The 13,518-nt window shown below is 34.5% G+C and overlaps 4 protein-coding genes across 4 annotated transcripts; 2 read left to right on the top strand and 2 right to left on the bottom strand.

The window, feature by feature from the left end:
• Positions 1 to 1,339: 1,339 nt before the first annotated feature.
• On the bottom strand, positions 1,340 to 3,710 carry LOC133327058 (myotubularin-related protein 10-B). Its single transcript, XM_061535638.1, has one exon. It carries the CDS (start codon positions 3,708 to 3,710, stop codon positions 1,341 to 1,343), a length of 2,370 nt encoding a protein of 789 aa, XP_061391622.1. The 3' UTR covers position 1,340.
• A 1,602-nt stretch (positions 3,711 to 5,312) lies between these two features.
• Positions 5,313 to 6,057, top strand: LOC133327059 (protein SREK1IP1). The gene is made up of 2 exons (XM_061535639.1): positions 5,313 to 5,417; positions 5,506 to 6,057. The coding sequence occupies exons 1-2, from the start codon at positions 5,313 to 5,315 to the stop codon at positions 6,055 to 6,057; spliced, it is 657 nt and encodes a 218-aa protein (XP_061391623.1).
• Positions 6,058 to 7,044: 987 nt separating this feature from the next.
• LOC133327065 (uncharacterized) lies at positions 7,045 to 9,424 on the bottom strand. Its single transcript, XM_061535643.1, has 3 exons — positions 9,360 to 9,424; positions 7,761 to 9,298; positions 7,045 to 7,064 (listed from the first exon to the last, which is right to left on the bottom strand). Exons 1-3 carry the CDS (start codon positions 9,422 to 9,424, stop codon positions 7,045 to 7,047), a joined length of 1,623 nt encoding a protein of 540 aa, XP_061391627.1.
• Positions 9,425 to 10,090: 666 nt separating this feature from the next.
• LOC133327054 (exosome complex component RRP4) lies at positions 10,091 to 10,992 on the top strand. Its single transcript, XM_061535633.1, has one exon. It carries the CDS (start codon positions 10,096 to 10,098, stop codon positions 10,990 to 10,992), a length of 897 nt encoding a protein of 298 aa, XP_061391617.1. The 5' UTR covers positions 10,091 to 10,095.
• The last annotated feature ends 2,526 nt before the right edge of the window (positions 10,993 to 13,518 follow it).

Here is a 13,518-nt window from a genome sequence, read left to right as displayed (position 1 = left end):
TTTATTTGAATAATTTTTTGTTTTGTATAAAAATATATGTATATTTTTGGAAAAGTTTTTGATTTTTTCAAAAACCATCTTATTTGTGAGGAATAGAAAAAGCCTAATTTTTTTAAATAATTGAATATATTTTTGTATAAAATGTTTTTAGTAATACTTGAAATTGTATGGCTCCCTACAATTTTGTAGGAAGTGAAATTTAGGCATTTAATATTTGTTTTGATTTTTTGTTTTAATCTTGCCAGGCTTATTTTATATACCAGGCCAATGAACATTAACGCTGAAGCTTAGTTAAAAGTAGTATTAGTTCGTTTTTGTTTTTCTTTTGCATCATATAGATTATTTTCAATAATAATTTTGGCTTATGACATCATAAATATGCATTATGTTTGCAATTTAGTGGTATAATTTTTATACCAATTGCTGTTGTTGTTGATTTTTTCGTTATAACAAATAACCAGGTAACATTTGATCTGAAACGAGAGAAAAAAAATTAGTTTGACATTGAAAAAAATTACATATTAAAGATTAAAATTTGATTTCTTTTACCAGGTAGTCAATAATAATGGAAAGAAATGAAAATGTTATTATTTTAGGTTATTTTCCATCCATTTTATAGAATAAAATTTGATGTGTGGCCAGACGCCTATAGAGGTGTCAAAACCAACCCGCGTGAACAGTTTATTGGCATTTGAAAGAGATGGGATAACAGTTCTTTTTGAGAGCTGACGACTGTCATAAAACCGTTATCCGTTATTAGGACTGGTTTAGGGTTGCCAATGCTTACTTTAAAGGTAATTTTCACTGATGGGACATTTTCTATAGAAAAAATTTCACATTTTTTATAGAAAATGTTCACTGGCCGAATTTCATCTATAGAAAAAATTTTGTATACAAAAAATTTTACTCAAATATTTTCTATAGAAAACATCCCACTGATGGAAATTTTTTTTCTTTAGAAAAAATTGTCATCTATATTTTCTTTTATCACCCTCAGATATTTTCCAGTAATAAATTATCCCCTCCCATTATCTCATTTCAAAACATGATATGTGTCTTATCTCTCATCGGGTTGTTGTTGCACTTCGTGGACTGGCACCTTTATTGCGCAATCTTAAATCCAATAGATAATTAAAATGGTCCCTACTGTTAAGTTATCCATAAATAATATAGTGGGAGAAAATAAATGTCAATGACCTCAAAAAATAGGCGGGAGGAACTTTAAAACTTACCTCTTTGCTTTGTTAAGGAAAGAAAACAAGAAAAATTCTGCTCCAAGATCATTTTTTTCACATTTCACCACTTCGCAATCGATGTGCTGCTCCTGCTGCCGCCTAGGGCTAAGCAATTGACAACCGATCCATTATGGAACCTTCCAATAAAAATTCATGACTACTCGATAGGATGTCGTGTAATTGTTGCGTTTCTCCGGTGTTAACACTAAACGGAAAGAATGAGGATATCTCGGGTAGAACACTGGAAACACTTTCCGCCGTTAGGGCAGCGGCTGAATTGGACTGGGGCAGTGAGATGCGACGACGACGTTCAACGCCATCGATTATCTCAGGGGATATGGGCACCACAGCGCTAGCCTGATGTTGTGTCACAATCGGTTTCTTTTCCTTACTCAGTTCATAGTAGATATCCGGTAGATCATCAAAATCCTGCAGATCCAAACATCTTTGTAATTTCGAGACATTACTTAGCAGCATGCGATGCTGCAATTCGATTTGTGGAAAACCACCACGTTTTATTTCAACAATGGGCATCCACCGGTAATAGCATTGTTCCCATATGGCCAGCGCCGACATTTGATGATCCGGTTGGAGAAAACGATCTTTGGGTATGGAAGATTGTGCCACCAGACTGTTTGGCATCATGGTGGAACGTTGTAGAGCAGCCACGGGAGGCTTGGCCAAACCGGGCAACATTATGCCACCGGCCGGTATGGCCACTGATCTTCGACAGGGCACTTCGGTTTTTTGTTTCTGATAGAAGGGATTGGTGAAGAACATTTTATCCTTTTCCAAAAATTGTTCCGACCAATCCCACACCGGTCGTAATATCAAACGACTCTCCTTAACGGCATTTATGCGATCCGCATTGCAGTCAAACTGGAAGGTATCAAAGATGGGCATAAAGCAAGAATCCCAGAGGGTGGTCAAATAGGTTTGGGAGAATTCAAATTCATCGGGATATTGTTGCAGCAATTGCCATACACTATCTAAAAACAATAGGAATACCGGACTTTCTTCCTGGGGTCCATTCGAATCGGCCGGTTGACGTATGTGACCCAAACGCCGCTGGAATGGATGTTCCAAGGCAACCCATTCCTTTTGTATGAGCGATTGAAACCCGTCAATGGTGCGATAGAAGGGATCCAAAATAATCTGCGTTAGCGATGACACCACACAACACAGGTCACGGCCATTCGACTCCTGCAGAACACAGGTGATGCCGTCACGCAAATTTTCAGCTGCCTCACACGAATAGCGCAGACACAACGACACATAGAACAGCCAATTGGATTTCTCCAGCAGTACCAAAAACTTCGAGTCTTCCACGGAGAAGTGTTGAGGACTTTCGGGGGCACAAATACGCCGCAGTTTTTCATAGGCCTTGTGCACATCCAAAATTGTGGGCAAGCGATCGGTTAACTGCAGTAAATGTATCTTCTTCTCATCGTTGGTCGATCGGACCACTTCCAACATTACATTTTCCGTTGTGTTGTCCTGCTGGGTGTTCTTCAGCTCAGCCAGACGCACCAGTGAGGCATTTCCATAGCCATACACCCAAAAGACGGCCCTCGAATCACAATAGGCCAGGGTCCAGTTGAGAAATGCTTCCACCTGGCAGGCCTTGGGTATGACAAAATGGGGAGGCAATGTATAGCGGGAAGAGTGGCGATCATTTTGCAGCAGAGGTTCGGAATCGGAACTTATCACCTGCCAATTGGAAGTGCCGCAACGTATCAGCTCCCGGGCCCAGTCATTTTTCGTTGTATACATGCTGACCGATGATTTGGAGAGGGTCGAGTAGTAGGGTTCCTTATAGCAATAGGCAAAGCTGAGATCATGCCGTGTGGGAAAGGCAAATCGGGCCAGGGCGGAAGCGATGTGCTTACCCCAATCCTTGCCACCTTTGGAATACTGAAAGGCAAATTTGAGGAGGCGAAAATTTTTACACAAAATATGTAGGGCAGCAATGCGTCCACTGATCGGTTTCTGTTGGGCATCAAGTTTCTTTTTTCGCCTGCCCACATTGCCGGGCAGGGCGCTAACGGCCTTGCCCGTCTCCGCCACCTGGTAGACGTGGTCGATGTTATTGAGGGTAATATCATTGCGGGAGAGGAGCAAATGTTCCTGGGCCAGAGAGGCCACGGAGGACAAGGTTGATTCTCGTTGCAGCGGGACAAAGGCCAATTTGAAATTCGTAACAGTGAGCAGGCCAAAGACAGCTTCCTTAGATCCCTTGGCACCACCACCCTCTGCTTCAACGCTAAAATCTATGGGGGCAATGGAGGGGAATAGATAGGCTGGTGCCGAGGCCACAACTAGTTCATTGGTCAGTAGACGGGGTTTTGCCAAATGGACATCACGCATATCACCGGGTAGGTTCCATTCATCATCGCCCAGTGCTGAGACATCACCTGCCGGAGGTGCCACATAACTGGTAAAGGTGTTACGTTTGCGATCCATTACCAAGTTCATAATAAGGCCGCCGCCGTCGTCTCGATGCACAGCAACAACTACAAATCAATGTTGTTGTCTTCCGTTTCTTTCGGTTCGGTTTGTGGTAATTTGGCCACAAACAACGTTTTCAGCATAAATAATTATTGCTGATATCCGGTCGGTCAAACGCCCTTATTTGCCACACAATTGAGCTTAGTGCACACAACCAACTACAATAACAGCAACACCAGCAATTCTAATGCCTTTTTTAGATTAGTTAAGGCAGGCACAATTTTCCTTCCCACCGATGTCTGCCGTTGGTTTTTTTGGGGGGTATGCCTTTTTTGCCCCAAAAAACAAACACACACACACAAACCCCAAATCTTGTAAACTGATGATAATGATCGTGGTCGTTGATGACTGACTGATTTAACGCGATTATGGTTGTGGGATCTCAATTTTTTTTTTGGATTTGTTATTTTTATAAAATGTATTATTTACTTTATTGTTGTTGTAGCAATTTCAGTGTCATTTTGGATGAGTGATTCTTTTTCGTTCATTTGCTGCTGCTTATCCCCAATACGACGACACCAACAAAATCAACCAACAACTAAAACGACGACGACAGCAAGAAAAGAAAAAACAACGACGGCAACGTCAATGGGGTGCTGCTGATTTTCTTTTTATCAAATCGCCCGAAATCTTTGCAATATTTCCATTTGTCTGGCTATTTTCTTTTGTATTTTTTGTTATAATCTTTTAATATACCAATAAATTCACTTAATTATATATTTCCGTTCTTTGTTTGTTGATTCGTTCGATTTTAATTATTTCTTTTTTTATTTATTAATTCGTGAGTTTCTTTTGATATTTTTGACACTTCTTCATTGTGTTGTGTGTTCAGTGAGTAATGGTTGGACTGATTGTTGGTAACCATTTAATGTGAGTACTCTCTTTGTGTGTGCATGCATGAGGGAGAGAGAGAGACAGTGACATGCCCAAACAGGGTTTAAACAGACATGTACATCAATTAGAAACGTTGTTTAAATAAAAATAATTCTTTTTAGCAATTATTATTAAATAAAACTATTTTTAAATATTATTAAAATTTTTATTGCTTAGTAATTAATTCATAATTAAAAATCATCAAGAAAAGCTTGTTTTTATTAACAATTTTAAATTTATTAAAAAATTAAATTTAAAAAAAATGTGTATAAGGTTTGTTCACTTAAACTAGAAATATGTATCTTTTATTCTTTACATTTATATCCATACTATGAAAAATTATTATTTTGGTTGCCCCTGATGCTTTACATATCAATGTATCTTCTTCTAGAAGTATTATTTATTTTTAATCATATTTTTCCCCATCTCTCAGGTACGTTTTATAGTGTATACCACACTTAATGTGAAAATCAAATATCTCATTGACATATCACAGGGCCACTTTAATTTGCAATTGCACACATATGATCCAGCTGTCAACATAACGGTAGTCGGCTATCAATTCACCTATCACCCAACAAATTAATAAGAAGAAGAACTTGTTGTTCAACATTATTACTTTTCGCCATTAGCCGGATTAAAAATAATATATATATATTTCTGTATTTGTAATTAATTTGCGCCAAAAATTTTGTCATGAGCTTTCCTTTAACCAATCCGAATAAGGAATCAGCAAGGGCGGCATGTAAAAAATGTGGCTATGCTGGACATTTGACATATCAATGTCGCAACTTTCTAAAGGTAAGTAAGCTACGGCGAGGCATTGTTTTGTGTGGCAGACGGACAGACATGCATTGATTTGTTTTAATTTTTTCTGATTACTTGGCAGGTTGATCCAAATAAAGAGATTCTCTTGGATGTTGAAAGTACCAGTTCCGATTCCGAATTAGATTATCTAACGCCGCTGACAGAGCTGCGCATGAAAGAGCTTAAAGAAAAAGAGGCGGAAATATTAAAGAAAACCACAATTAAGGCAAAATCATCATCGTCCTCGTCTTCCAAAGCGAAAAAATCGAAAAAGAGCAAGAAGAAGAAGAAGGGTCACAAACATACAAAACACAAAAAGAAACACAGCAGTAGTAGCAAAAGTAAGAAACACAAGAAACGTTCTAGCACCTCCACCTCTTCCAGTTCAGAGTCTTCCTCCTCCCTGACATCATCATCGTCTAGCGATAGTAGTACCGAATCGGATTCAAGTGATAATGAAGAATCTTCGACAAGTGAATCGGATGAAAATGGCCGTAAACTGAAGAAGAAGGATAAATATAAGCGCAAGGCCGAAACGCCGAATATGCGGCGTAAGAAAACCAAAGTCAAGCGAAGACGTTACAAGACCACCGATACAACTAGTGACTCGGATGAGGATTCTTATTCCGATTAAAAGACGGAGAAGAAGAAATATAAAAAATAAGATGTAGTGAATATATAGACTTTTCCTTTTAGAAGACTTTAAATAAGTAGAACAACAATAGAGCATTTATTGATAATGAAAAAAATCCAGACGATCATTATAAATTAAAAAAACAATTGACAATTAGCCGTAATGCAGGCTAAGAATTTTGTTTATTTTATTTTGTTATTTTATTATTATTTTTTTTTTTTTTTTGTAAATTTGAATGTGAAAAAATACTAAAATGTTATTTGAAAATCTTGTAAAATAATTTTAGTTTAGAAAAATGGCCAAAAATCTAAAATTGAGAAAAATATGGAAAAAAATGAGGGAACATTTTTTAGCATGAGAGAACATTTTCAATGAAAAAATGATGGACTTTTTCAATTGAAAAAATTCTTAATTTTTTTTATCGGTAAATTTTTGTCAATGGAAATAAAATTCAGTGAACTGTTTTTTTAATGGAATAATAACAATAATTTTTTTATTGAAAAAAATTAGCAACATGTTTCAATTGAAAAAATTTAGTAATTTTTTTAAGAAAAAATTTTCAAATTTTTAATTGTTTTTTTTTTTTAATGCAAAAAATATTTTGTTTTCAATGGAAAAAAATTTGGTAAATTTTTTTCAATGAAATAAATATTGGGATTTTTTGTTAATGGAATGAAAAAAAAATTTTTTTTTTTTTGTTTAAAAAAGTTCATTGAATATTTTTTTCAATGGAAAAAAATAGATTCAAAAAATTTCGGTAATTTGTTTTCAATTGAATAAATTTTTTGATTTCTGATTTATTACAAAAAAATTCTCTTGATCTCCTTATGAGATCTAAACCACCTACCTACTTTATATATATATATACAAGAAATATAGAATCTATATAATAAATAAAAAATAATTAATTAGCATTTTTATAAGACTGTTATTTCAAGTCTCTATTTGATAAATATAGTTTTTTTTGGGATATAACCACCGTCTAAGTTAATTATTTTTTAAACCACCTAATAATATAGCAATAATTTATTATAAAAGTTAATAAATTTTGAAAAAATATGTACAACAATTTCCATATAAAAAGGAAAACGAAAAAATAATATTTTTTTATTTGATTTAAAATCCTTGATTTTGTAATGTACAATTAAAAATTAAATAAAAGATAATTATAAAAAAATATATATACAGTCATCTATGTATAATCATGTACATAAGATTATGTGTATTTGTAGTGTGAATAATTAAATAAAAAAAAGAAAAAAAACCAAAAAATATTTTTTTGATTTAAAGAAAAGGGGTTGATTTTGCGAAAAAAATTTTGGGGGTTTAAAAAAATACTTTTTCATTTTAAAGAATTTGTTATTTTGTTAAATTTAAAAATTAAATTTTAATTTTTTAAAAATTAAAAAAAAAAAAATAGTTTTTCATTAAAAACCTCTGTAATTGTTTTTGTAATTTTTATTAGGCTGAACAAATGTTTTCCTTTAAAAAAATTCCAATTTTTTTTATTTTTCAAATTGTTTATAGGTTTTGAAAAAAATACTTTTTTGTCTTAAAGAAAGAAAATACCCAGATTTTTTGTTTTTATTTTTGTAAATTTTTCAAAGTTTGTTGTTTTATTGAGCTGGCCACAATGGCTAAAATTTTGTCCATATTTTCCAAATTATTGTTTTCCAATTTTTCATAAATGTCAGCATACAAACCATTCATAATTTCTTTCACCTTGGCATCCAATACATTGTTATTTTCCGCCATCTTATCATTCTCCTTTGTCTTATCAGCTAATTGTTGTTTTAAATCATGGATTTGTTTTTCATAATCCACTATCATTTTTTGTTTCCCTTCTTCTAGGGATTTTCTTTTATCTTGTTCATCATTTAAATCTTTTGTTAGTTTATCATTTTTGATTTGTAAATTTTCTAATTCTGTCTGGGATTCCATTTCATTTTTTTCCTTTACCTTTAATTTATTTTCTAGTATCGAAATTTTATCTAGCTGTTTCCTATTTTGTTCTAGGGAAGATTTCAAAATCACTTTCAAATCTTTTAAATGGTCCAGCTGTAACTCCTCTAAATCCTCTTTGCATTCCTTTATTATTGCCTTAGCTTTCTCCTCAAAATTATCTTTCTCTTCATTTCTCGATTCCAATAATTGTTTTAATTTTCGATTTTCTTTTTTCAAATTCAGTAATTTTTCCTCCAATTCCAATATTTCGTCATCCCGGTGGCGTTTCTCTTTGCCTTCTGCCCCACCAAATGATGATGATCTTTCCATTAAATCCAATTTATCCAAAACCTTTTCAATTTTATTTTCCAGTTTATTGACATTCATACGCAGTTCCGAACCCTGGGTCCTTTGTTCGCTTAACAACATTTGCATATACTGGGATTCCATGAGATTTCCCGAATAGGAGGGCATAGGATTAAAGGCCAATGTTGAGCTAATAATTTGTTGTTGATTATTGTTGTTGTTATTATTATTCTTTAGAGTTGCTATTTTATTTCTTGGTACAATACTGGGTTTGGCGGGCAATGGCATTTTAATAACCTCCGCTGAGTCCGAGGAATCTCTGAATTCAGTGGTGGTCTGTAAATTATTGGAGGCTAATTTGGGTAAAGGTTGTCCCATTTTGGCCATACGTTGTATTAAGGAATTTTTAGAATCCACGGGTTTTGGTTTGTCTATTACCTCCGGCAATGGGGTATGACCAACTTCCTCCAATGAAATTTCTTTTTTCTCAGTTTTCTCTTCCAATTTCGTGTCCTCCTTACTTTCCTTAATTACATGGCCACAATGCATTAATTTATCCTGAAATTCCTCCTCATCGGACACCTTATCAAAACTAAAACTCCAATATTGCTGATCCGTATCATAAAATTGCCAATAGTTTTGTTGTTTAAACAGCAACTGCTTGTGGCGCATCAAAGCCAGAGTGACCAGCACCAAGCTTTTCGATTTATATAGAATAAGGCTGTAGTCGTCATTATCAAGATTTTTTGTCAATGCCAAACCCACTTTACCCAATAATTCCCCTTGCCTATAGGTTGTTACAACTTTAGCCAGTAATGGAGGTGCCAACTGTTGGCTTGATTTGGCAGTATTACCACTACCACTTGGCTCTGGGTTTGCTGGCTTCAAATCTTTGGCTTTGGGTCGTTTGTATTTCAAAGATTGTTGACTTTCATCGGGACTATCATCATCAACAAATAGCTGTTGTAATTTGGAGGATTTGTTATCACCACTATAAGGAGAGAAATGGGTGAATTTGAGATAATAAAAAGACAATTTTATAGCCCACTTACCCTTTGAGAGTACCAAAGAAATCCTCATCTGTGTTTCCATCGAAATCAAAATTGAAATTACTCATGATTTTAGCATTTCTATGCGAAATTTTAAATATAAAACTATAAAGATATTGCAAACAATTGTTGTCTTCTTCTTCTTATCAGTAGTGTACTTAATAATTCTCATTAAATTGATATCATGCGATAAGAGAACAATAACAGCTGTTTTGTTTGTACACTGTCACAAAAGGAAATAGAAGAAAATGAATATACTTACTTCTTCTTAACGGTAATCACTAAAGCATTCACAATGAAATGATATCCCAACAACAGGTGAACAAAATGCAGTGAAATTACTCATGATTTTAGCATTTCTATGCGAAATCATGAATATGCAGAGTTAAAGCGGAGGGTGCCAATATATTAAACAACCGGTATATAAGGACTTATTGCAGGTTATTATCGGATTAATATGTGTTGAGAAAATATTCCTTAAATATCTAAGTTAGTGGACGTAATAATTATTGTGTTTTTTTTTGTTAGAGTTTTGTTACTCCGCCATACGTCATACGCCGGCAATTTGCTTTAGCAACAGCTGATTTCTTATCTCACGATGGCAACTCTACATTGTATGAGAGCCGTGAGAGAGAGTAACTTCTGTCATTTCAGCGGCATTATTGGAAAGCGTGTTTTTGTTTACATTTTTTTCGCCTGTTTTTCATTCCGAATTAATTATTAAAATATTTCTTAAAAAATGACAACAAATGTAAATATACGACTGGCCCTGGACCGTGTCAACATGGGCCTATTGGCCCAAAATCAAGCCAATGCCCCCCGATTGTATACACCCGGTGAAGTGGTGACAGCGCAACAAGGCTTCATGAAAGGCCATGGAACCTATGTCGAGGGAGATGATATTAAAGCCTCCGTGGCTGGTGTTATGGAACAGGTCAACAAATTGGTATCCATTAAACCGTTAAAAAGTCGTTATGTTGGTGAAATCGGTGATGTGGTTGTGGCACGAATCACCGAGGTGCAACAAAAGCGCTGGAAAGTCGATACAAATTCCCGATTGGATTCAATTTTGCTGCTTTCCTCAGTCAATTTACCGGGAGGTGAATTGAGAAGACGTCAGGCCGAAGATGAACAAGCTATGCGTAAATATTTGCAAGAAGGTGATCTCATCTCTGCGGAGGTGCAAAATATATACGATGAGGGTACACTGTCGTTGTACACCCGTTCCTTGAAATATGGTAAATTGTCACAGGGGGTTTTGGTCAAGGTATTCCCATCGCTGGTAAAACGTCGTAAGACCCATTTCCATAATTTACCCTGTGGCGCGAGTATTATTTTGGGTAATAATGGTTTCATATGGATATCGCCGTCCTCACGGTCAGATGGTGAGGGTGGTGATGGTGGTTTTTCCCAAAATCTATCGGAAATTATACCACGAGGAGATCGTGAAGTTATTGCCCGCCTAAGGAATTGCATTTTGGCTTTGGCCCACTGTAAAATGATGCTGTACGATACGAGTATTCAGTATGCCTATGAGGAATCGATGAAATATGAGGTGCATGAGCTGTTGCAGCAGGAGGCCATATTTGATGTGGCATTTTTAACGCAACATCGTTTGCGTTTGCAGGAGGAGTAAAGGGAGGGGGAGAGGTGTTTGCCTTGCTAGTTATTAAGATATTTTTTAATGAGTTGTTCTTTTGTAAGTAAATAAATAATTTACAAATTTTCAAAAAAAATGTATTTTTGAGTTTTATTTGCAGGGCCATATTGAAGGCCCAAGAAGCGTGGATAAACTTAAAAATAAATATTTTAAACTTCCTATTAAATTCCCAATTTGTCCCCTAAATATTTGTGGTGTCCTTTCCAAAGTTTTTTAATTAAGATTTTTTTTAACGAATTGTTTGTGTCCTAATTAATGTCACCCTAAAAGTATGCTATGCATTTGTTATCATTTCGCAAATATGCAATGGCAATAATGTCAAGCCCATGCTTCCCAGTATAAATTGTTATGTTTAACTTTTACCGCCCCATACATATTCCACCAGACATTGGGGGATGGATCAACACAAACATAGTTAATATGCATAAACCATAAAACATAACAAAATACCGAAACGTTTCGCAGTAAAAATTATTGGCTAACCTCCACTCCTACCCCCAACAACAACAAAAAGAATTGCACTAGACACATAAGAGCAGAAACGAAGAGTAGATTTTCATAAGAAACTCGTAGACACTTACAAATTCCGAATCCGGCATATGAAAAGGAACCAAGGCATAACAATCAAACAACAACAATAAGAAAAAATATTGAGTAAGCAGAAACGAAAAATAAGGAAAAAAAATATCCTCGCACTGCCCAAATGAACCCATGCCTCCAGCCACCACCTTTGGCCGTACTCGAGCAAAATTTTAAGCAGGAAAACATTGTTCGACGCACGTGGGGGAATATGAGAAATACATACATATGTATGTAACAAATATCTAATACATACATATTTACACAAAACAGTGGGTGTAATAGTGGCCTCCTAAAAGTATTCTTTATATATCCATGATTTTAGCTTAAATTATACTCCTAAAAATATTATTTAAAAATCGTCGCTTCTTGAGTCTAATTCTCTTAAGTCTAAATCTCTCTTTAAAGTTGATTCCGCTAGGGCCCCAATTCTCCTTCTAAAAAATGCTTTAAAAAACATGCTTCTAGTCTTCATTATCCTCCTGAAAATATTCTTTAAAAAAATCAAAAATTGTGAGTTTAATTGACCTCCTAAAAGTATTCTTTAAAATCAATGCTTCTAAATTATACTAAATTATACTCTTAAAAATATTCTTTAAAAATCACCACTTCTTCAGTCTAATTTTCCTATTTAAAGTCTATTTCTCTTGGGCACAATTCTCCTTCTAAAAAATGCTTTAAAATCCATGTATTATCCTCCTGAAAATATTTTTTAAGAATTCACATTTCCTGGGCCAAATTGTCCTCCTAAAAGTATTCTTTAGAAAACCACGTTTCCAGCTTTAATTTCACTTCTAAAAATATTTTTTTAATATCAAGTTTTTTCCTCTTAAAAAATTATTTCTTTTGAGCCTATTTATCCTCGTAAAAATATCCTTCAAAAATTCATGATTCTAACCTTAATATTCCTCCTAAAAATATTCTCTAAAAAACCCACTCTTCCTTGATAAAATTCTCCTTCTAAAAATATACTTTATAAATCTATGTATCTAGTCTTAATATTCCTCCTAAAAATATTCTTTAAAATGTAACTCTTCTTGGGCCCAACAATCCTTCTAAAAAATACTTTAAAAATCCATGTTTCTACTCTTAATTGCCCTCCGGCTTACATTCTTTACATATCCTCGCTTCTTGGCCTAATTATCTTTCTAAAAATATTATAAAAAAAATCACGCTTCTTGGGTCTGATTATCCCCCTAAAAATATTCTTTAAAATTCCAAGCTTTATGTGCTAATCGTCCTCCTTAAAATATATTCGTCAAAATTCACTCTGTTTCTAATTTTACCATTATTCAAATATGTACTTGCTGACTTAATATTGTTTATTAAAATATTATTTTATTTTAATAATAAAATATTCGTTAAAAATTAATTTTTTTCTTTAAATCACCATTTTTATTTCATTATGAAACCACTGTATGGCTCCATCTCTGACAAAAAGAAAAAAAGGAAATACATCGAAGCATAACACAACAACAACAAAAAACAAATAGCAGAACATCACACAAATGAATGTCTGGAATGTCACGCAGTTTTACAGTTGGGGCTTTTCTATTTTGGAGTTTTGCCACATGTTTTTTGCTGTTGTTTTTGTTGTTGTTAAGGAAGAAGAATTGTTGTTAGCAAACACAAACACACGTACAGGCAATAAGGCTACATAATATAACAGAGCATATATTATAAAATAACGGAGAGTGATGAACAGAGAGAGAGAGCGAGCCTTTGAGAGAGTGACAAAACAAAACACAATTGTATGAATCACACATAACGGCTCTTACCCCAAACAAAATAAGGCAACAAGAAAAGCCCCATTGACAATTGGGTCTGTGTGTGTTTGTGTGAGAGAGCGAGGGGTGGTGAGAGATAGCCTGAAAAGTTATATCTTAGTTAGTTGACGTTAAAACAGTTGGCTTTGCTTTCGGC

Source organism: Musca vetustissima, unplaced genomic scaffold (assembly GCF_032173495.1).
Source record: "Musca vetustissima isolate MV318-11 ecotype Yass unplaced genomic scaffold, APGP_CSIRO_Mvet_v1 utg4996, whole genome shotgun sequence".
NCBI lineage: Eukaryota > Metazoa > Arthropoda > Insecta > Diptera > Muscidae > Musca > Musca vetustissima.
This window is presented reverse-complemented; position numbering and strand designations above follow the sequence as displayed.

Excerpts from the sequence above, each read along its gene's own strand:
- LOC133327059 (XM_061535639.1), top strand. The coding sequence starts at position 5,313 with ATGAGCTTTCCTTTAACCAATCCGAATAAGGAATCAGCAAGGGCGGCA. Across the intron at positions 5,418-5,505 it reads AATGTCGCAACTTTCTAAAG|GTTGATCCAAATAAAGAGAT; the intron begins GTAAGTAAGCTA and ends ATTACTTGGCAG.
- LOC133327058 (XM_061535638.1), bottom strand. The coding sequence starts at position 3,710 with ATGAACTTGGTAATGGATCGCAAACGTAACACCTTTACCAGTTATGTG.
- LOC133327065 (XM_061535643.1), bottom strand. The coding sequence starts at position 9,424 with ATGAGTAATTTCAATTTTGATTTCGATGGAAACACAGATGAGGATTTC. Across the intron at positions 9,299-9,359 it reads TTCTTTGGTACTCTCAAAGG|TGGTGATAACAAATCCTCCA; the intron begins GTAAGTGGGCTA and ends CTCTCCTTATAG. Across the intron at positions 7,065-7,760 it reads GGTGAAAGAAATTATGAATG|GTGGTTTAAAAAATAATTAA; the intron begins GTTTGTATGCTG and ends CTATATTATTAG.
- LOC133327054 (XM_061535633.1), top strand. The coding sequence starts at position 10,096 with ATGACAACAAATGTAAATATACGACTGGCCCTGGACCGTGTCAACATG.